The sequence below is a fragment of the Atta cephalotes genome (assembly GCF_000143395.1).
Source record: "Atta cephalotes unplaced genomic scaffold scaffold00001, whole genome shotgun sequence".
Taxonomy (NCBI): Eukaryota; Metazoa; Arthropoda; class Insecta; order Hymenoptera; family Formicidae; genus Atta; species Atta cephalotes.
In genome coordinates this window covers 11,886,381-11,908,708 of record NW_012130065.1, presented here as the reverse complement: position 1 = coordinate 11,908,708, position 22,328 = coordinate 11,886,381, and the positions used below count along the sequence as shown (strand labels likewise).

Here is a 22,328-nt window from a genome sequence, read left to right as displayed (position 1 = left end):
GAAAATGTAGAAATAAAACAAACGGTTGCGAAAAAATAAAAATAAAATTTTACCCTTCTTTTATAGACTGTCGAAATTAAAATATTCTCTAATATTAACTCGGTTTTAAATTCAAGCATTGCCCTCTCATATGATTGTAAATAATAATAATAATCATTAGGCCAGTGATAATAGACAGTTTCTTTTGGTAATTATTTAACGAAATTATTTTTAAATTTGTATTTAAATTTTTTAAATACTTTAGCAAAACCGTTTTTCTTATAAAACAAGCTGACTTGTTACATTTTTTTTATGTATCATTAGCTTAACTAGTGATTACATTCGTTCTGCAATTTAGTTTAACATATTCCAAGCAAACTAACGCTGAAGAGTTTCGGCAGAAGAGATAATATCGAATGAATACAATATCTTCGTTGGATTTTCAATAGACAACATCGACCGCTGGCTTTATGACTTCCCGAACGAAACCGGTTGAATCAATCGAACTCTCGCGCCGAAGCACGACCAAAAGGAAGCTATAATTCCGGACGAATAAAGGCACAGCTGGAATACGAGAAAAGGGCGGTGGCGCTCACCTCCGGCAATTTACAGATGAAGTCATGAGCGTTCGCTTCCTTCGCGGCTTTGATCATCTCCTCTTCGGTAATGCTGTCATTTCCGTAACGGATGTTCTCGCGTATCGTTGTGTCAAAGAGGACTGGTTCCTGACCAACTACGCCGATGTGCGAGCGCAGCCATTGAACGTTCAATGTCGACACGTCGACCCCATCCAACAGGACCTGCATAGGAAAATACGAGAACTCTTGAAAATTGTCTCTCTATTTATGCGTACACACATATGCCGAGCTGACATGCTAATATTTCGTGCGAAACGAGAAGTTAGTTGAGTGAAATGATGACTTGAGAATTATGTTTGAAAATAAACGTCACTATTATTAATTTCTAAGCAGGATAGAAATTATTAAATAACTAATAAAATTAATATAACTTCTAAAGGGAATATATATACAATTTTAGACATTACTTCTTTACTTCAAAAGTGAACACAATTCAAAGAACATTATTTTTTAGTTATCACCAATGAGTTAGATAAATTTACTCTGTCAATCAAAAGTGAACTAACTTAATTTTATTCAAAAAATGGTTATACATCACAATTTAAAAAAGATGATTTAAAAAAAATCGTCACATTTGGAAAAGATGATTTTTTTTAAAGAGTCGCGTAGGAATAAGGATTTTGAAGATTTAAAATTTTGCTGATATATATACAGACAGAGAAAATAATTTTGTCGGATTATCAAAATAATTTCTATAAACTCGAGCTGGTTTCTAGAATATTAAAATTTTTTACAACATTGATCATTAGTTATTGGTCATTGTTTAGTTTCCAACATAATTATTTTGATTATCTAACAAAATTATTTTTAAATCTATAGATATTTAATAAAATTGTTCTTTCTTTATGTAAAACGAAAAATAACAAAAAATAATATTTATCATATTAAGAATATTCTTTTTGCCAATTTGATTAGCCAATAATTTCTTGTCAATTTGAAAAATAGTTTTTCCCTTTTATAGGAAATTAATTTTTTGTGTTACTTTTAAAATAACGAAGCAATATATTTTTTTTCAATCTTACTTATTTTCTTAGTAAATCTCGAATTATAATAACAACATTAAAATATTAGCAATATTAAATATGATAGACTTATGAAATTAATAAAAAGAATTTTAAAAATGTACAGGTTAATATGTATATAAAATAAATGATAAAAATATAATCATTATGTTTTTATATCCCTGTAGCATGGATGTATGATAAAGTGTATATATTGTATGTACATGGCGTTTAATATTACACGTAACTAAAAGCAAACTTATAGTTCGTAACTTTATTGAACATATAAACATAATATATTCGTCGGAGGGCGTGGTGAAAAGCCTCAAATTATAAAACATAAAATGTTTATTATACGTAGGATGCTGCGTTATTGCCAACAGCTACTTTGGCGTCGTAAAAATCGCGGGGTCGCATTAATAATAACATTGTAACGACACTCTTCACTGTACACGATGCACGCGATCTCGATCGTCTCTCTTTCCTACGAAAAAGTGGAAAGAATTGCCGTTTTCTCGTGAATTTTCCTCGTTGTGAAAATACAAACAAGATAAATGAACCGAATGATAACGGTTGAAGACGTTCGACAGAAGATGATGAAAAATATAACACGGAAATGACGATGATAAAACAATTATTTTCTGAATAACGCCAGAGTAAATTACCGCAGCGCAATGCCATTTATTCAGCGTCACTGTAATTTCGAGGGATAAAAACGTTACTTGGACATTTATGACACTATATGCGCAGTTATTAACTTTATTCTCTGTTTAACAACGCCCGTCATAACACGCGAATTCTCTGCCTCTATATGCTTTTGCCATTAAAAGAATTCCATAAACCAAGTTTATAGTAAGTCTTTCGCATAAACAAAAAATTAAATGTGGTATCCAAAATTTTTGTGAGAAAGAGCTTTAAATTAAAGCTCTTTGTTCCATTGCGCACGTCATACGCGTATTTAAAATGAATAATTCTAACGAAGCGGTGAATTTTCCTTTATTGAGAAAAATGTTTGATATATAATATATAACCATTATTTTGTTAATATGTGAATTACAAAAACTTTTTTATTTTTAATTAAAAAATTATGCTATTCTCATAAAAATTAGGTTATTTTAACCAAAAATTGGAACATTATTTTTTAATTAAATAATTGTGTTTTAATCAAAATTTGATTTTTTTAAATTTAGATCCTTCTCTATTCTGCGATTCTTAATGATATCGTTACATTGTCGTTGCGCAGATTAGATTTTGTACATGATGAAAAAACTATACATTAATAATATAACGGTAATTACTGTCATGAAGAGTTACAGAATAGGGGTCTAAAAAATAAGAAAATTTTTGTAATTTACATATCAACAAAATAATGGGATAAAATTTCCCCATTACCAGCTTCAAATGAATTTCAAGTGATCTTGATCTTAATCCTCAAGAAGGACATTAACTTTTTTCATCACTCCTTATTCATTATAAATAAAATAATTTTTATATGTTTTTAAAATAGAAAATAGAAAATTTGTGTACATATTTAAAAATACTCTATTTTAAAAACACAAATTCTCTGCTCTAAAAACATAAATTTTCTGCTTTAAAAACATAAAAATTATATAAGAACATAATTTGTGTTTTTAAAGCAGAGAATTTCAATGGAGCAGAATCGTTTTAAAATTACGTTTTATTGATGAATATTTTTTTGTTAATAACTTTTTAATAGATAATAAGTGGTGGCTAAAATCTTTTCAAAGTCACTTATCACAGGATCATGATCTTGACAAAATATATCGAGGTCAAGATATTTTTATCGGAAATACTGCTGAAATAATGTACCTTGTATAAAAATTGTGCACTATTCATAAAAATTGTTTTGTTAATAACTTTTTAATGAATAATGAACAATGGAAAAGGTCAATAACTTTCTTGAAAATAATGATTCATATCAAACATAACATTTCTCAATGTTATGGCAAGAAAAAAGAATCCGCTTAGTGAGTCTAATTAATAAGCTACTGACCTGTCCATCAAGGGGATCATAGAGCCGTTGAATGAGCTGTATACATGTAGATTTGCCACATCCAGATTCGCCGACGAGCGCCACTGTTTCGCCACGATTGATTTTCAGATTCAGTGCTTGAAGCACCTTGACATCTTTCCTTGCCGGGTAACGAAACGCGATGTTTCTAAATTCGATTTCTCCATTAACGGAGTCAAGCCGTCGACCCTCCGTGCTGAGACTGTCGATCGATGGCACCCGATCGATAACATTGAAAACGGCAGCCGCCGAACCTCTGGCCATCGCGAATGCCTCGAGATGCGGCGAAGTCAAGCCCATGTTTTGTGCACCGCTCAGAACGCCGAAGAACACGATCACTAATACTGCTGGCGTGTATTCTTTGTCTTCATTCGAGCGATCGTCCAGAATTAATTTTACTCCGTACCTGCGGCACAAGAGAAAATGTGCTTTTTGCCGGAGTGCGACACATACTCACGAAAGCTAACCCTTTTTTCGTCGAACTGCGTAAAAAGGAGTGATGCTATTCCAGACGTAAATGTTCAATTATCTATCCCGTGGTTTTTATATTTGAAAAATGGAAATTGCTTTATTCATATTGTTAAATTAAGGTACAATCCAAGCGAAATAATTACATTTGAGATGAATATTTGTAACGTCAGAATAATCAGTTCATTATAACTCATTTTGAGTGACATATCGCTTCCTTATTTAAAAAGTAATAACTAAAAAAATTATATGTATCAGAAAAGGGGAAAAATTATTCAACTTCATAGAAAATTATTATTAACCTTCTGTCTGTAATTAAAATCTTATGATACAAGCAAAATTTTATTCTCAAATTTTTTTTTCATTTTTACTCTTTCAACTTTATTAAATAAAGGATTTAATTTGAGTTAAAAATAATAATATTTAATGATATAATATATTAAATATTTAATAATATAATGTACAGATGTTGAAATACAATCCTGAATTTCTCAACAATTTTTTTTCTCTCAATTTTTTTTCACAGCCTTGTACAATAAAAATCTTAGACCAAAAAGTCTTTTTTGAATTGTCAATTTTTTTAATTACTTCTTTTTGAGTTTTTGACAATTTTGAAATTCAATTTTTTATGAAGTTAAGTTATTAGTTCACTTTTGATGATTAAGGATAATATTTATTTAACTTACTTACAATAATTCGAAAATCACATTTTTTTATTTGTATCACTTTTGGAGTAAAGGAACAATTTCTTATTAATTGAATTTTTAATTACGACTTGCACGCGTGATGTGTATCTCTGATACTTTTCGTTTAAGTTATTAAATTTTATAAAGTATCTATAGAGCACAGACTTGTTCGGATATAAATATAACGCGAAACTTTTTTGCAATAATAACGCGTATCCTCCTCACCAGAATGCCAATGCATAGCTGAGATAAATGATCAGCCACATGACGCCGCCGCCAATTCCTGACCACATGCCCCTCCTGATTCCACTTTTTTCCGCGGGTGCAAGCTTCTCCGAATACCTCTCCACCTCTTTCTTCTCGCCGTTAAAGGCAACCACGGTCCTGATAGAAGCAAGAACTTCCTCGGCGACGCTACCAGCCTGACCATAGGCCGTCAGCTCTTTAGCCGAGAGAGAACTCTGCACCTTAGCGACAAAGGCCGTGGTGATTATTATGATCGGAGCACAGCTTAACATGACCAGGGTCAGCAGCCAACCATATACAAATGAGATGATGACAGAAGAGACGAACGAAGTGATTAGATACGTGATGATACTAAGTTTCTCTCCCATACCGTCCTTCATCTTCTCCAAATCTCTGTATTAAAAAGACATTTTTTTCTATCTATATATTTTATATCTGTTAATACAATAGTTAAATAAATCCTATATTCTTCTATGCGACCCAATTTCGATTCAATATCATTTTTTACATAATAAGAACTTTTATATAATAAGAGATTCAACTTTAAGCACGTGTTCAAAGCTACGAAATTGAGTTTTGATCAAGTTTGACGTTTATCAGCATCTGTCATTGTCAGCGTTATCGCAATCTCACGTTTTTTGCACTCCATCTGCCACAAGATTAAAATCTTTATGTCACGCCAGCTGTTGCTGGACAATCGATAGCTGGCCAATGAAAAATAGTCGATCGATGTGTGTACATTCTATAGATACGTCTATATATTTTCTAGATAGCAAAATATGTGATAACGACAATGCTGTTATCATGTTGCAGATAGTCTGTAAAACCAGAAACACATAAAAAATGTAAGGCTATAAAGCCTATTCTAATTGTAAGAATCACAGTCAAATATTTCCTTCATATTTAACTGTGATTGGTTAATTCTTACAACTACAATCACTTACAATTACGTTTACACAATTGTAGAATGGACGTAAGCAGTAATCGTAAGCAATGAATCGGCTAATCACAGTAATTACTTTACGTTCTTTACTATGATTGACTCGTTTACTGCTTAAGATTTATTGCTTTACATTTTTTATGTGTTTCTTAATTGCGCATAATGATATATTAAAGCACAAGTTTACCTTTTTTCATGTTTTCTTTCTATTTTCATCATGAAAATAGAATCATGAACGAATAACGAGACTGGTTATCTCGAAATAAAAATTAACATACTTGCGATTCACACAACTAATAACTTAATATGAGTCGCTCATCCAATTACTATACGGTGTAATACAAGCGGAAGCAGAGACAGTGTGGGAACAGGCTTTTCGAGTTTCGAGCAAACGCCCACCTGTTGATGAACACACAGGTTCTCGCCTCCTGAACTTTGCTCTTCGCTTCTCCTCCCGCGACCGCCCTGCGTTTACATCGACGGTCTCGAAAATCGAAGGTACAACGTTCTTGCTTTGAGGACGCACTGGCATGTGAACGTACAGAATATCCTCTCCGTTAAAATTATTTCGCGGGAGATCATATCGGAGTTGTTAATTTTTATTAGATCTTTGCTTGACGCCGAAATTATTCAATACGTTATTAATGAACGAAAGATTTATATAATTTCAAATTTTGTTTAACTTTCCGGAGCTAACAGTAGGTTAAAAAAAATAGAATTCATTCAATTATATAAATCTCTTTGCCAAAAATTTCTTTATGTTACAGAAAGTAGAGTTAAATTAGTCTTATTAAAATATATTAAATATTTATTCTTTTTTTATACAAGTTATGACATTTTGATTTCTTGAGATTAATTAATATTTTTTAATTCATAAATTAAATAGATCTTATAGATGCCACGTCAGTAACTTTTATAACTGTTATAAATGTTGGCATCGAGTCCAGAAGGTTATAATATCCCCTTTTTAATCCTTAAATGTCACACGGAAAAAACGATTTTGTTGAAATATTAAAATTTTAGCAGATACAAATCTGAAAATAATTTTGCTGAACTGTCAAAATAATTACGTAGAACATTAAAATTGTTAGAATATTAAAGCATTTTGCAACATTGCTCATTATTTAAGATTCTTACAAAATTTTTAGATCTGTATCTAGCTAATTTTTAGATATTTCAGCAAAATTGTTCTTTCCGTGTAAAAATTTAGATAGTACAGATGTGAAAATTTCAGTCTGAAAATAATTTTGTTCGACTTCAAAATAATTTTGTAGAAAATTCAAGTATGGATAACGCTGCAAAAAAGTTTGATATTCTAATAATCAATTTAAATACATAATTATTTTGATGATCATCAAAATTATTTATTTTCAGATCATTTTTATTATTTCCAGTTCTAGCTAAATTTTTAGCAAAACCGTTTTTCCCCGAAAAAATAGTACCAAGCAAATGTATCTTTATTAATAAAAAAAATTATATATAGCATATAGAAAGCATATAGAAAGAGTATTGAAAAAATATTGGAAAAAGAAAAACCGATATGGCATACTGAAAAGGCATTTAAGGATTGAATAAACAACCCCATGCAAATTTTGCCATCGAGGTAATTCCTGTTATTTTTAATCCGCGATACGATATGGTGCATTTGCGTAATAATAAGATGAAAACTCACTCGTTGATTCTGCTTGCGAAATTGGTTGATGTGTTCGTATCGTACCACGACATGTCCTGTCTGAGAACGGCTCTTAGAAATATCTTACGAATTCTTGAAATTTGTCTGGATGCGGCGATATTGAGTACATCGATCATAAGTATACAAAGAACGAACATAATCGCTGATATTGATGCGCAAGAAGCGCCAAAGGCCACCGAATCGTCATATAGAGCGTTCATTCTTTCTTCGTAAGTTGCATTAGGATATCTGAAATAAATAACGCTTCGTGTCAGAATAAAATAACTCTGCTGTCCCTTCAATCCGATGTTTAAGAGAATCTATCTTGAGGAATCTATTACACCATAATATATATTTCTGTTCTTGTTAATACATATTTTTCTTACTGTTATAAAACATATTTCGTGGGATAATTATTAACTTACAAAGAAAGATAAAAAGATAAAATATTACTTACAAAATCTTCCCACCACCAAATAATGGTAATATGACGGTTAGTGTGGTCGTATCGTTCTCTTTAGTACGATCCAATAGCATATTGCTGAATTCTCCATATTGAATAATGGCAATTGGAATACTTAGGCCTACAAAACTACCCAGTATCAGACCTAAGAGGATCAGCATCAACTCGCCCCATGTCGCAAAACGAAACTGTGATAAATTTGGAACAATCAAAATATAGTTACAATGAAAGAAGTTTTCAATATGGTATAATAAAGATTTTCAGTAATGTAAAAAATTTAAGAATGTAATAATTGGCAAGGAGAGTTTAGCGTGATAAATGACAGTTACATTTAGAAAAAAATGGAAAGAACAGCTTTGCTGAAATATCTAAAAATTTAATTAGATACAAATCTCTCTAAACTAATTTTGTAGGATCATCAAAATAATTATATAAGATACTACTTAAACCTATGTGAATCTGATTTTAAGAAAAAAAATTGTTTTGATACGCATTAAATTAAGTTCGGTTGTACCACCTTTCTTTTTGTATCTCAAAGAGTTAAAAATTATAAAGAATTGAAAAAAAATGTCAGCACTCCACTTTAATATATTTTAAATCTGTAAATGAGTGCTCTTTCGGAATCATTTGTACCCGTTTGTACTCTCAAGGGGGTGACTATACCGAATTTTCAAAATAGAGAGCCAACTTCGCCATTTCTTATGATATTTTAAATCTGTAAACGGATTGCTATTTCGGGATCGGGTTGTACCTGTTGTACCGCCTTTCTTTTCGTTTGTATCTTCAAAGAGATGATTATATCGAATTTTCAATATAGGAGTGAGAGCTATTCAAATTTAAAATAAAAATATCTTAAAGAGGGATGCTGGCATTTTTTCAACCCTTTATAATTTTTAATCCTGAGGTATAAACGAAAAGAAAAGTGATACAAATGGGTACAAACCAAGCTTAATTTAATGCGTATCAAAACAATTTTTTTTTTTTAAATCGGATGCCAGATTCATATAGAGTATTTCATAAGATGATACTTAAGCTAGCTGTAGAATTTAAAAATTTTTTGCAGCATTGTTCATCTTGCTTAAGCGCCTTACATAATTATCATGATAGTTTAATAAAATTATTTTTAAATGTATATAATTAAATTGTCTATATAGTTAAATTGTTAGACCTTAATGAAATCGTTCTTTTTGTACAGCGATGCCAATTTAAAAGATAACAATTATTTTATATATAGAATTAATTTACATAGTTAAATAAACTATTTTATTATTTTATTATTTTGCAGTTATTGCAGTTACAATAACTTCAAAAGAATTGAACTATGTTTAAATAATTTAACTAATTAATATATAATATTTAATTAACTGATGTATATTAATTCTACATATAAAACTTCCCATACAAAATTTGCAGCAATATTGTAAAATCTTCGCAATATTGCTGCAACATGCAATGTTGTAGCAATGTTACTTTTGTACAATTTTGTACTGTAGGAGTCATACAGTTATCAATTTTATAATTGCCACTACTACGTCTTTTTCTTTAAGTGTAGTCACGTATGCAATGCAATTTACTGTTGCAAATATTACACTTTATAATTTACAAATAGCGCAGATATATGAAATTTATTGAGTTATGTGTCCATAGGAATATGAGAGAAAAAGAGAGAGAAAACATGAGATCAGTGTGCGTTTGAAACGTGAAGTGTTCTTTTTCCAAAAGTTTCGAGCAAGCACGTTATTCGACGTGGTAAACCCGCGTTTTTGAATGATTCAGCAACGTGGATTTGTGCTTTCCGAGAGATTTAGCTTGGAAAATTAATACTCAGCTTAACCATGATTAACGAGCAGCCACGCAACCTACTCCTACGCAAGAACAATCATAATTGACCGAAAAATATATTCAAATTTACGATGTTATGAAAAATATCGTCCAAGTTTAATTCTCGAGTATACAAGAGGGTTTACGGTCTATTAAGTGAGAATTATAATGCGGAAAATTATACAAATGTATCCTGACAATGAGTCATTAACTGTCGTTTATCACAAAGAGCAGTATCATTAATCACTGTCGTTCATTCAAAGATGTTCCACAGTCGATGTGATCGGGAAAGAAGTAACATTCTTAACGGCTTTGCCGGTGGATCACTCCATCCTGCGTGATCCATTTCGCGATATAGAAAAAGAATATACAGGATGTGCCAAACTTGCAATCGCATTCCTTTTTCATCCGCTTCGCTTAGAGTCGATACCTTAAAGATGTATGTGTTACAACTCAAATATTACTATAATTACTATAATCAAAAATTTTAAAGATTGGTCTATTAATTATGATACGTTCGAATATCTGTAAAATTTTAACACAATTCTCTTATTTAAAAATTCTTTAATTTTTTTGGTTGCCTTGATTTTTATCTGAAACAGTATTTTGTAATACTTATTTACAAATTTGTTGAGAAAGTAACATTACAAATTAAATCAAATTCATTTTACTATACTAACAGAATAATATAAATTAATAAATATTTATACAAAAGTTCTTTTGTGTGTGGATCCACTTACTCGTTTAAAAATTTACCTAAAATTGCAGCAAAATATAATTGCACTGTGTAAGCTATTAAAAATCAAATAATTTGTTTTTAACAATTGGTTTTATGATGTGGTTACAATAAATTGATGTTTTTAATTTACAGTTAAATATCTTAAGAAGATATTTAATGCTCTGATATTTCCCATGTTAGAAAGCGATTAATATTCAGAAAAGCGGCTCTGGCTTCTTTAAACAAAGAATCTATCTATAGAAGAAAGGAAGAGTGTAAAACGATAAGGAACACCCTATATATATTGATTCCTCAAATATATCGGCTTCTGCCACAGAGAGTATCGCGCTTAAAATTCGACTGAGGACACATTTATAAATTATTCCAACGGGGAAAACTCACCAGTTTATAGTAAGGCACAGGTACCAGCGAAGACGACTCTGAAGCTGGTTTATCCTCCTTCTCCTCTTTCGTTTCCGATGACATAAATTCCCTATCGACAAATGCAAATCGATTGTTAATCAAATCCTTAAAATAAATATTCGATATTTATATTCGCTAAATTTTTCCCATGTTTTTCTACATGAAAAGAACGATTTTACTAAAATGTCTATAAAACTTTGGCTAGATACAGAAAATAATTTTATTAGACATCAAAACAATTATGTAACTCAAGATGGCTACTAAAATATCAAATAAAAAAGTCCTATTTTTAGGTAAAATGAATTTTAATGCTTAATAATGTTCGTATATAAATTTATAAATACATTTTTCAGTTTTATAAATATCAAAATTTTTTGCAGCATTCCTAATTATATAATACTTGAATATCCTACATAATTATTTTCACGATTTAACAAAATTATTTTTAGACTGTATATTTAGCTAAATTTTTAGATACTTCATCAAAATCACTCTTTCCGTATACATATTTCGTTTAACAAAATTCTCAGAGAATGTGACATATCATTTTAAATTTGTCAAAATATCCACCGAAGATCTCATCTACTTTCACTGTTCGTCGACTTGCTAGAGACAGAAAGAATAACAACATATTTCTTGTGATGGTAGAGAAATGAATTTAAAGAATCCAACAAATATCGGAATGGATTAGGAGTTACCAGGACATTTCATAACATCTGGAATGTGCAGCCACGTAAAAAATGGAGCAATAAACGGGCGCGGCGCGGTTACTTTTATAGTTACGATAAAAGGGACGAGAAGATTTCGATGCCGGAAGCATTCTCGTAAAAAACATGCGTTTGCCCCCATACGAAACCGTATACGGTCCGTAAAAGTTTTATGTGGCCTCCCTGGCCGTGTCGAAACGTTAATAAGTTGGCGAGCCCTGTCGCACACAATGATCCATTATCCAGTTTCTACGTGTTCCGTATTTATTTTTAAATATATATATACACAATCTGTAACAAGCTTATTCATACATTGCTTTGCCATTTTCCTGTAGCATGTATTCGGCTTCGTGTTTATCCCTCTCCTTGTCTTGTCGTGTGTCTGAAATGAGATATACAAGATACCATACACACAAAAAAATCCACAGACACATTTAAATGCAAAGCGTGCTGCAAATAATAATATTACCACTGTTTATTGCATTTAACGGCGAGATAACATGGCAATAACGAGATAAATGAATAATATGAAGTGTCTTTATACATTTTCCAATTGTATATCACGCGTGTCATACAACTGGATTATTATGTTTTCTGCTAAGAGATAAATAATAAAGCCATTAATAATACAGACACATAATTTTATCTGTCTTCATTACGGTCGCATTTTTAGATAAAAATTGTTATTGCCGTGTCGAGGAAACTATTCGACGAATTTCATCCAAGGTCCCTTTGGGTCAGAAATCGTGAATCAAACGGAGGATCTCCGTAAATCCGCAATTTAAAGATCAATGAGGATGCTCCGGGATAACTCGGCGGGAGCGCAAAAACTATCCGGGATCCACAGGAAGTTTCGACGTCGTCGTCGCAAAGTCCAGGAACCAGAAGAGTAGTCCTGGATGAGAGACTTTGGCGAAAGTCGACCAGCATCTCTCTGTGGGGGCTCCATTAGCGACGTAATTGCTGTTAGAAACTCCCCCGACAAATCTACGATCAGAATATAGGAAGCTTTGCCACCTGACGTAATAACAGTGCCACATACTTGAAGATGGCGTATTAGTGTCAGTTATGTTTCGCCACGTTAAGCATAAATTCGCCAAAATTTATTTTAGAAATTATCGAAGGCAGATATTTAGCGTGACAGAAAACGGATTATTGTTTTACCGGTTTTTTTTCAGAAAAATATGTATTATTTTAAGAAAAAATATGTATTATTTTCACTGTGGGTTTACGCGGATTTAATAAAATAATGCAATAAAAAGAAATTAAATAAAATGAGATTTCTACTATTTGCAATTCTGGTTCGAAATTTCATTACGGCACTGTCACGACCCCTATACTTTACAGGATCTGTAATCGATTGTCTTTTGGAGAAACTTTCTTAGTTGTGACTCTCGTAAAAGCATTAAAACGAATGCCAGTCCTCGGAATTTCAACAGTAAGACATTTAGTGCCTCTTAATACATTTTCCTCGCAGGCGGTAAGTTAATTGAATAATTCGTAATTCACTTTTATCACGGAACTTAAGTGAGAACTTGTAATACTCATTAAGTATATTAGTCTATTTGCTTAAAAAAGCATAGTAGTACAATTATTTTCAATGAAAACCTTCTTTTTTTAAAAAGTTAGATATTTTTTTACTCATATTAATTGTGAAAGAAGCAGCGATTTGCAGAAGTATATAATTTGCTATTAGTAATAATATTTTTAATTTTATCTATATAATTATGATAAGTATATTCACATAATTATGATAAGCATAATAATATGATTATATAATGATGACAGAAAACATAATAATCCAGTATATTTTTATGATTTTTCACTTTGGACTAGTTCTTTAAAATTATTTTATCATTTTATAATTTTTTAATAAAACAATTATCTATAAAAAAATAGGCTCGTATACATGCAATGCAATATAACTAATATGTCAAGGCTTTTTTAAACGAGCAATTATAGTTACTCATAAAATTCGTTTTTAATTAAATAAGTACAATACCATAAAGTTTTTTAAACGTTTCGACTTATGAAGTCTTCCTCAGTGAAATACATTACAACATTTTTATATATATTTTTATATATATTTTATATATACCCTTTACAAAATCAATGAACTTACAATAATATTGTACAATAATAAAAATCATCGCTCTAGACTAATCTTACATACTTATTTCTTCGTTTAGATGTTACGGATTGAAATAGGTCTAGGCAGAAGTTTGAAAGTTTAAATTATAAAAAATTAAAATAAAAAATTAAAAACTTAGCAGTCAATCTACAATGGTAACTGAGAGCAATAAGTGAAATCAAACAATGAAAATAAAGGTGAGATAATAAGGAATATGATTGTATTTCCTTACGTTCATTAGATTAATTACGAATAAGATTACTAATGTAATAAATAAATTATAAACTATGATAGGGTATCGAAATCTCAACAAATTGAATTGATTAAGGGATTCATTAACAGGTTTATTAGGACTAATTTTATCATTATTATTTAAGATGCAAGAAAATTGTATCAGTTGGATCTTTTTGGAATTATCAATTTTATTCTTGTGTACCAACAAATTAAATTTCTTTTTATGTTTTAATAATAATCTCTTTTGTAATTATAGAATGAATTATTATATCGGTCAAGGATGTTAAACCAAATGTAATCATGTAATGAATTTGTTAAGTTCCAAATTATAGAGGATAATCTTTTCTGCAAAAAGTCAATGTTTCTATAAAGATTGAAAATTTCAATGTCTAGTAATTTCTTTTTTAAAATTCGAAGAAATCTGTCCGAAGATATCTTCTAATAGATATATGATGATGTAGATTTAACTTTTTATTGTAATTTAAGTGAGCTGGAATGACATCGTGATTTTTATAATGTCTCAAAAATTCAAGTTTCAAACACGCTTCAATAAGCGCAATTCTATACTTCGTCAATCTATTGTTTTAATAAAAACAAGTAATATTCATGCCAAAAGTTAGTTTAATAAAATTAAAATTAAATCTATGACGATTATACGAATTTCATTTAGTGTCCATTCTACTACGCATTATTTTAGTCTGTATGAATCAATATAGAAAAATAGACTCGTAATGTTTTTGAACATACTTGTTTTAGTTACTTGTCTTAATGATATATTTATATATCTTTGACCTATAATATCAGTCCATTTCAAAACGTCTAACAAGCACGAGCTGTTTTATTATATACAGTTTTTGAGTTTGATTTTAATTCAATAGTCTATTCTATGTAAATTGTGAACATAATTTCTCATTAATATTCATTAATTAATTATACTAATCATTTAATTAACATTTATTATACAAAAATTGACCTTTATTATACAGAATAATAGTATAGTCATTGAAGAAATTCTCGATCAGACTGTCATATATTTTTTATGAAATCGTTGACTGAGCTGGATTCTCGATAATAACCGAGAATTAGTAAAACATACTTTTATAATTTGGACTTTCAAACTTCTGACTAGATACTTATTTCAATTCCGATTTAACATCTAAATGAAGAAAAGTATATAAGATTAGCTTAGAGCGATTTTTATTGTTGTATTATTGTAAGTCCGTTGACTTTGTAACGAGGTTATATAAAAATTGTTATTATATTATTATATATTTGTTGTTGTTGTCATGTATTTCACTAAGGAAGACTTCGTAAGTCGAAACGTTTGAAAAAGTTTATAGTATTATATTTATTTAATTAAAAACGAATTTTATTTTATGAGTAACCATAATTGCTCGTTTAAAAAAGCTTTGATATATTAATTATAATGTTTATTCAACAATTACTTGTTTCTATTCGAATGCTGAACTAAACAATAATTAAAAATAGAAATAAAAAAATTTATTCTATAAGAATAAATTAACAAAAAAAATCAATGACAGCCAAAGCAAGTGTCGGAGCGCAGTATTTAGATTTATTGTTAAAATATTATATGCATAAATATTGAATACTCTGCAAATATTAGCATTTACATAGAAAAAATAGTTTTGCTGAAGTTATTCCAGTGGACGCAGGTAATTAATTGAACCAGTCATTTTCTACTTCAAACGCACAAAAAGTTTATTAAAGTAAATCAAGATAGTAGGAGCTTTTCACAATACCGATATATGGCAGATAACTTACGGGCGGCGTGATGTGTAAGTTCGATGTCATAGACTATGACTACACGAAACAGTCTCTTGCCTTAGTGGGACGAACATGAAATACAAAAATGCAAAGATACAAATCAACGCATCGGGTTTAACATTTTCACTGATTGAGCGTTTTTGATATTATATCGATTACATTCTTATAATTCTTAGAAGTGATCACGCGCTTGATTTGATTAACAGGTCCGCTCTTTGTCTTACATATTAGACATTAATTTCTTCGCTCGCATATTTCTCTATTGTAAAGTTCTCTATTGTAAAGAGGTCGAATCTCAATGTGCTTCGTTGATAAAACTCTTTTCTAGTTAAAACCTGTTCGCATTCTGATTGTCATACAGAGTGGTTTTTTGCATTGATGTCCGATATCACTTATTGTTAATTCGCGCAGTCAAATCGCCTCTGATTCTGCTTCACTCGCTATAACGAATTCCGCTTCAGTAGTGCTAAGACTCTGTGTTCTGTCGTCTTGAGCACCATAAGACGCTAATTCAAATAAATAAATGAAATTATGTCTTTACCTGACGTAATTGGAATCCGAGAAACCAACCAGTTTGAATCCGTTCCCACTGTCTCTGTACATTATACCTTGATTTCTGATGTCTTTCCAATATCGGAAATTCGCTTGATGGTTTGCTAATGAAGATTGCCATGTTTTTCTAAATCTAGAGAGTATCGCTAAGACTGATATCTATTTACAAGCCTGACAGCGCTATATGTCGGATCTCTAAACGATTGACACGAACATGAGCGGCCCGACGGCCTCATGGTATGAGATATCATTCAATTCATCGTCGCTATGGACCTTTTCTAAAGTGACGTAGGATTTCGCGGATATGTTGACAGTTCACGTCGCGAATCTATGCAAAATTGATTCAATATTTGATGAATGAAAATCGCCTTGCTGTCGATTTGCATTCCCACGAAATAATCGACTCTATCTAGCGGTAATGTCGAAATTATCCTTTAGGATATCTAGGATTAGATTGATGGTTTCCAATTTTGAAGTCATTAGCAAACCGTCGTCTACATATAGCGCAAGATACGCCTTATCATTATTGATTGATTCGATATAAATGCATTTATCAGCGCCACTTTGAGTAAATTTGAACTATTTTAAAAACGCATCGAATTTTTTTGTTCCATCACTGTCCGGCTTGTTTCTAGTTATAACGTTTTATTAAGTTTGCATACTGAATTGCTGTTTAGAGTGTATACATCTTCAGGAACATGCATATAAATTTCTTTTTTTAATTCGCTCTTCAAATAAGCGGTTCTGACATCGGATTATGACTTCAAGATCATACTGCGGCTGACAAAAAGCATTCAAACAGAATCGTCACACGACAGGAGAGAAAATTTCATTATAATCTAATTCTTTTGTGAAAATTCTTGAGCAGTTAAGCATGATTTGTAACGTGTGGCTTCATCCGATGATCTAATTTTCATTTTGAACCACCCACTTATATTCTATGACTTTACGGTCGCGAAAGCGTTATATCCCACATTCGATTCTGTTTATAAGCTGCTAGCTCTTCACGAATAGCTTGAATCCATTTTTCCGAGTCTTTTCCAATCACGGCTTCGTTGTATATTTTCGGTTCAGCGTGCAAGATAATGCCCCATATCGACATGGCGCGTCCAACAATAAATTAGGTTCTCAAATTTAGTCGCGAACTATCATCCGAATCCGTCGCGTGTCGCTCATTCTCGCACCGATTCGCGTTAAATGAAGTCATTCGGTTGCAGGAGCTGTTTATTGTCATTTGATACGCTTTCCTCGCTTAGATAAGATATGCTCTGTGTACTAAACTCTGTGTGCGCAAACTCGGCATACTTAAAATTAATGTCTCATGAGACGTTAATTGAAGAGATTATCTTATTCATCTCTGAATCAATAATTTCTTGAGTCGCCTTAGTAACTGACAAAAATAGCTTTTTTATTTTGGATTCTTTCTTTGTTAATTCGAAACATGAATATACGTTTCGCACCCGAAAATTTTTATATGTGAAAGATTATTATCAGTTTATATCTTCATGTTGTTAATTTCGATCAGGAAGATGAAGTTCTGCACACAAAACAACCATATTGATAGTTTTAGTCCAGAGACAAGCAGATAATTTTTTTGCTAACGACATTGTCCGAGATTCTCGACAATAATGCGTATTTCAAGCTCTGAAGCGCCATTTTGTTCCAGAGAGAGATGATGCGGAAAATTTCAATTGAATACTACATAATTTTCAAATAATTATGAACACGATAATTTGAATATTTCGTCGCAGACTATTATCAGAGCGTATTATTTAAATTCTTCGACTGAATTTATTAAGGATCATCTCGTATTCCTTGAGTGCGTCAAACATCTTTCGCAGAAAATACTCATGCTGAAAACCAGTTCAATCATCCTTGAATTCCGCGAATCATTTCCTTCGAAAACTCGCAGCATTGCTGTCGAAGCACTGCTGTCGAAGAACCATGAGTCTGTGCTTACGTGATCGGTCGCAGAAACATTAGATTTATTCTTTTTCTATCCTAAATTCGAAAGTGGTGTACACTGCAATAAGTTAGAATGAAACGGATATACTTTGTTTCACTTTAACTTATTGCACTAGTTCAGAACTAGTTCAGAACTCTTCGAAAAACAATAGAACCATTGTTACTCACAATAAACGTCGAGATACGCGATACTGCCTCTGTACCTATTAACGCATAGCGTTTCTTTTCATCTCAATCTTTTTAATAATTGCATTCTTTTTAATAATCTTTTAATAATCTCTTCCTACAGTCTGGGACAATGTGCCCTTTGTTATGACAGTATAGATATTTATAATATTTATACCTCACTTACTCAGGGCCATCTCCTTGTTGCTGCTTTTTTTTCAATCCCTCCTTGTGTTGCTTCAGATTGACGGTCGCCAACGCGCTCTCCGTCTCGGTTGCAATGAGTTGCGTCTCTTCCTTGATAAGTCCTTGCGTCAGGTTAAAGATGGTCTGATTGGCCGTTTCTGCGCTATTCCAAGCGGTCACGAAAGCGTTATACTTAACTGGTAGGGATCCAAGGATTTTTGCCATTATTGTAATATCGGAGATCTCCTCGCCGACAACCTTGAATTCTCTCGCCATGTTTTCGACTTTAGCGATGTGCTGCGATATCGAGTCACTGGGTTTCATGCTATATTCGTGAAACCTTGTAAACAGTAATTTACTTGTTGCACTCTGTTCGTAAATCGCCGATAGTTTTGCCCACATTTCAGCAGCGCTATCGCATGCAATTAGGTACTTCAGTTGCGAGTAATGCATCGTGGATGATAAGAGTACCATTGCCTTGGCGTTCTCTTGTAACCAAGTAGTTTGTTGCTCTCCTGTTGTCTCCGGCTTCACTGTCGTCCCATTAACTATATCAAGTAGATCATTTGCTACGAAGATCGCTCTCATTTGAAATTTCCATTGTTGGAAATTTTTTCCGTCGAACTTCGTCACGTTTTTCGTGTCTAGGAAGTCCGCCATTGTCCCTTCGTTTCAATCTAATTCGCAATTTTTTGTTGACCAAACAAAATCGTGGCACGCGTATCGAGAAAAAAAAGGTCGACAACTTGATACCTAGGGGTTCTCACAGGAGAATCACGAGGTATCGAGAAATTCTTGACGCGCACTTCGGACGACTAAAACACAGAGATTACAAAAGAGATAGTGGTATCACGCAGTGAACCCATATCCTGAGCCTATATCCTATTCCAGTGAACGCATGAAATTAATTGAACCAACTATTACTTTAAGACATAAAAATTTAATTTATTAAAGTAAATTAGGACAATAGGAGCTTTTCACAGTGCAGGTATATAGCGGACTAACTTACATGCACAGACGACGCGCTGTCTAAGTCCGATGTCATAAACTATGACGAAACGAGATAGTCTCTCGCTCTGGTGGAACGATCATGAAATACAAAAATGTGAGACACAATTAATGTGTTAGATTTTTAACAGAAATATTAAAAATTTAGCTAGATATAGATTTGAAAATAATTTTCTTGGAATAGCAAAATAGTTATATAGAGCGTTCAAATTCACTGATTGTTAGAATGTCATAACATTTGACAGTATAGCTCATTCATGCTTGAATTTTTTACATAATTATTTTGATGATTCAACAAAATTATTTTTAGATCTGTATGTAGTTTTAAATATTTTAGCAAAATCGTTCTTTATGTATATAATTTATATTTTATTTAAATATAATATTTCTTTATACTTTCATTTTTAATATTTTCTGTATTTTTTCACTAAAGAGGATTAAAATCATGGTCGACATGTTTGCGATTGCGATTGTGATACTTACATAATATTTCAACAATAAATGCTTATATATCCAAATAGAACAATAACTTGTGATAACGTCAAAATGACGTCATTTTAATGTTACCGCGATTTATTGTTCTACTTGAGTAATGCGCTCCGATATTTGCGTTAGTTTTTATTAATTATTTTTGTCTCTTTTTTGTTGAATGCTAGCTGTTTTTTATGTTTCTATACAGTATTAATATTTAATAGATACTTAATAAAAGATTTTGTTCTATAATTAAATATAAAAGCGAGATGATAAATAATCATTCCACATTGATATCCAAATGGATAATCACGGATAATCATAATTGTTTAATTCGAAATCGGATTCTGCTGTGCAAGCTTCTGCAAACATTGAAGCAAATACACATCAAGGACTAATTGTGCCTTAAGCCATTTGAGTTAAGTCGCTCAAATTTGATTAATAAAAATCGCATATTATATCATTATGCGATATGAAATTAAGTAACATTCTATTAGATTTTTTAATTCATGAAACTTTGTTCTCACGAATCCAACAATCGATCATTCACAACTTAATTTCACATCAATTAACGTGATAAAACGTAATAAAGGAAAAGCTTTTAAACGAGCTTATATCGGATTATAAAATACTTACATCTCGATAGGATTTTTCCTTGGTAAGGGGAGTGATTTTCTTTGAATGTCTCCATTTGGATATCCGGTGATCCCTCGCGGGGGTTCGTGGACAACGGATAAATTCGCTGCGTCATTGTGCATTCTTAATTAACAACTCTGCAATTACAAGAAAAAACGAAAATCGTGAAATTATCTCATCATGATCTAAATCTTTAATTAAGTCAGATAAAATTTAAATTTACAGTCAATTGATTCTTAATTCATTTAATCTTTTGCCTCTTTTATCTTTATCATTTATCGTATTCTCGACGTTTTAATTTTAATTACCTAAATATCGAATAAAGAGCGAGAATCCTTGTAGATTCGAAGTTGAACTGTTAGCTTGAATTAAACATGTCACAGTTAGTCATGCTAACTGCGACACAATAGTGCCCCTATTTACTCCCGTCATTATCCACTATATCATATGTTTGTGCAACGAAATACTCTCCGTCTAAACAATGATTAGACACCGTGCTAGCCGCGTTAATTAATCGATCGGTCACTATAAGCTGCATTAATATCAACAGCGAATTTACTCGACATTTCATCTTTTTAAGGAATATCCTATTCCCTGTCACGTTGGTCACGCGCGCCGTGATCCCTTGTAAAAGGAAAATGTCGATTCGCTTTTTCGATATATCGGATCGACAGCTTTCCGATATGCAGACAGGATATCAAGTTCGTATTGTTAAAGGAGAGAACTGGACGATGATATTGGCGGCGAAAAGGGATCGACCAGGAACGATGTTAAGACTCACTAGGCTTTTAAGAACACGATGAAAAGGGCGGATGAACAAGACCTCGTTAGAGCAGTGAAAAAGCACTGACGAGGGGCATTTCACGCGGTCCTCAACCGATTGAATGGATTGTGACGCTTGCACGAATGCGATCACACAATTGCGAGCTTTTTCTTAATAACGTCTCTCGTGTCTATACGCGAAAGAGTTCTATTCCGGTTCCGTTTGAAATTATACGAACCGCATGTTCAACATTTTCCTTGTATAACAAATAAATAAAGAAGTGCTAAATTTAATCGATAGATCTTGATGCAGTATGGATTTAATTGCATGCGTATCTATATAATAATTCTTACTATGTTGTTAATATCTACACGAGAAATATATAAACACTACATGGTGTTTACATCGATACTTAGAGTGTATGTAGATTTTTAAATATGTACATTTTCTAACTTCAATTCTATAAACTATTTTCCTTATATCTTTTTCATTCTAAAAAATATAGATTTGAATTTAGCATTATGTCAATTTATATAATATAATATATAATATAATATAATATAATATAATATAATATAATATGTATTGATGTTAATATAAATACCAATATGTAAATTTGATATTATGGGTGTGAATTT

The 22,328-nt window shown here is 31.6% G+C and overlaps 1 protein-coding gene across 1 annotated transcript in view; it reads right to left on the bottom strand.

Annotated features, from left to right (window-relative positions):
• Positions 1 to 21,042, bottom strand: part of LOC105627156 (multidrug resistance protein homolog 49-like) — a 34,049-nt gene extending 13,007 nt beyond the window's left edge. The window contains exons 1-8 of the mRNA XM_012208445.1: positions 20,928 to 21,042; positions 12,107 to 12,176; positions 11,067 to 11,157; positions 8,120 to 8,313; positions 7,663 to 7,911; positions 5,030 to 5,443; positions 3,633 to 4,056; positions 576 to 779 (exon numbers count right to left, since the gene is read on the bottom strand). Of these exons, the coding sequence (XP_012063835.1) occupies positions 576 to 779; positions 3,633 to 4,056; positions 5,030 to 5,443; positions 7,663 to 7,911; positions 8,120 to 8,313; positions 11,067 to 11,157; positions 12,107 to 12,176; positions 20,928 to 21,042 (1,761 nt within the window). The remainder of the gene's footprint in view (positions 1 to 575; positions 780 to 3,632; positions 4,057 to 5,029; positions 5,444 to 7,662; positions 7,912 to 8,119; positions 8,314 to 11,066; positions 11,158 to 12,106; positions 12,177 to 20,927) is intronic.
• Positions 21,043 to 22,328: the final 1,286 nt, after the last annotated feature.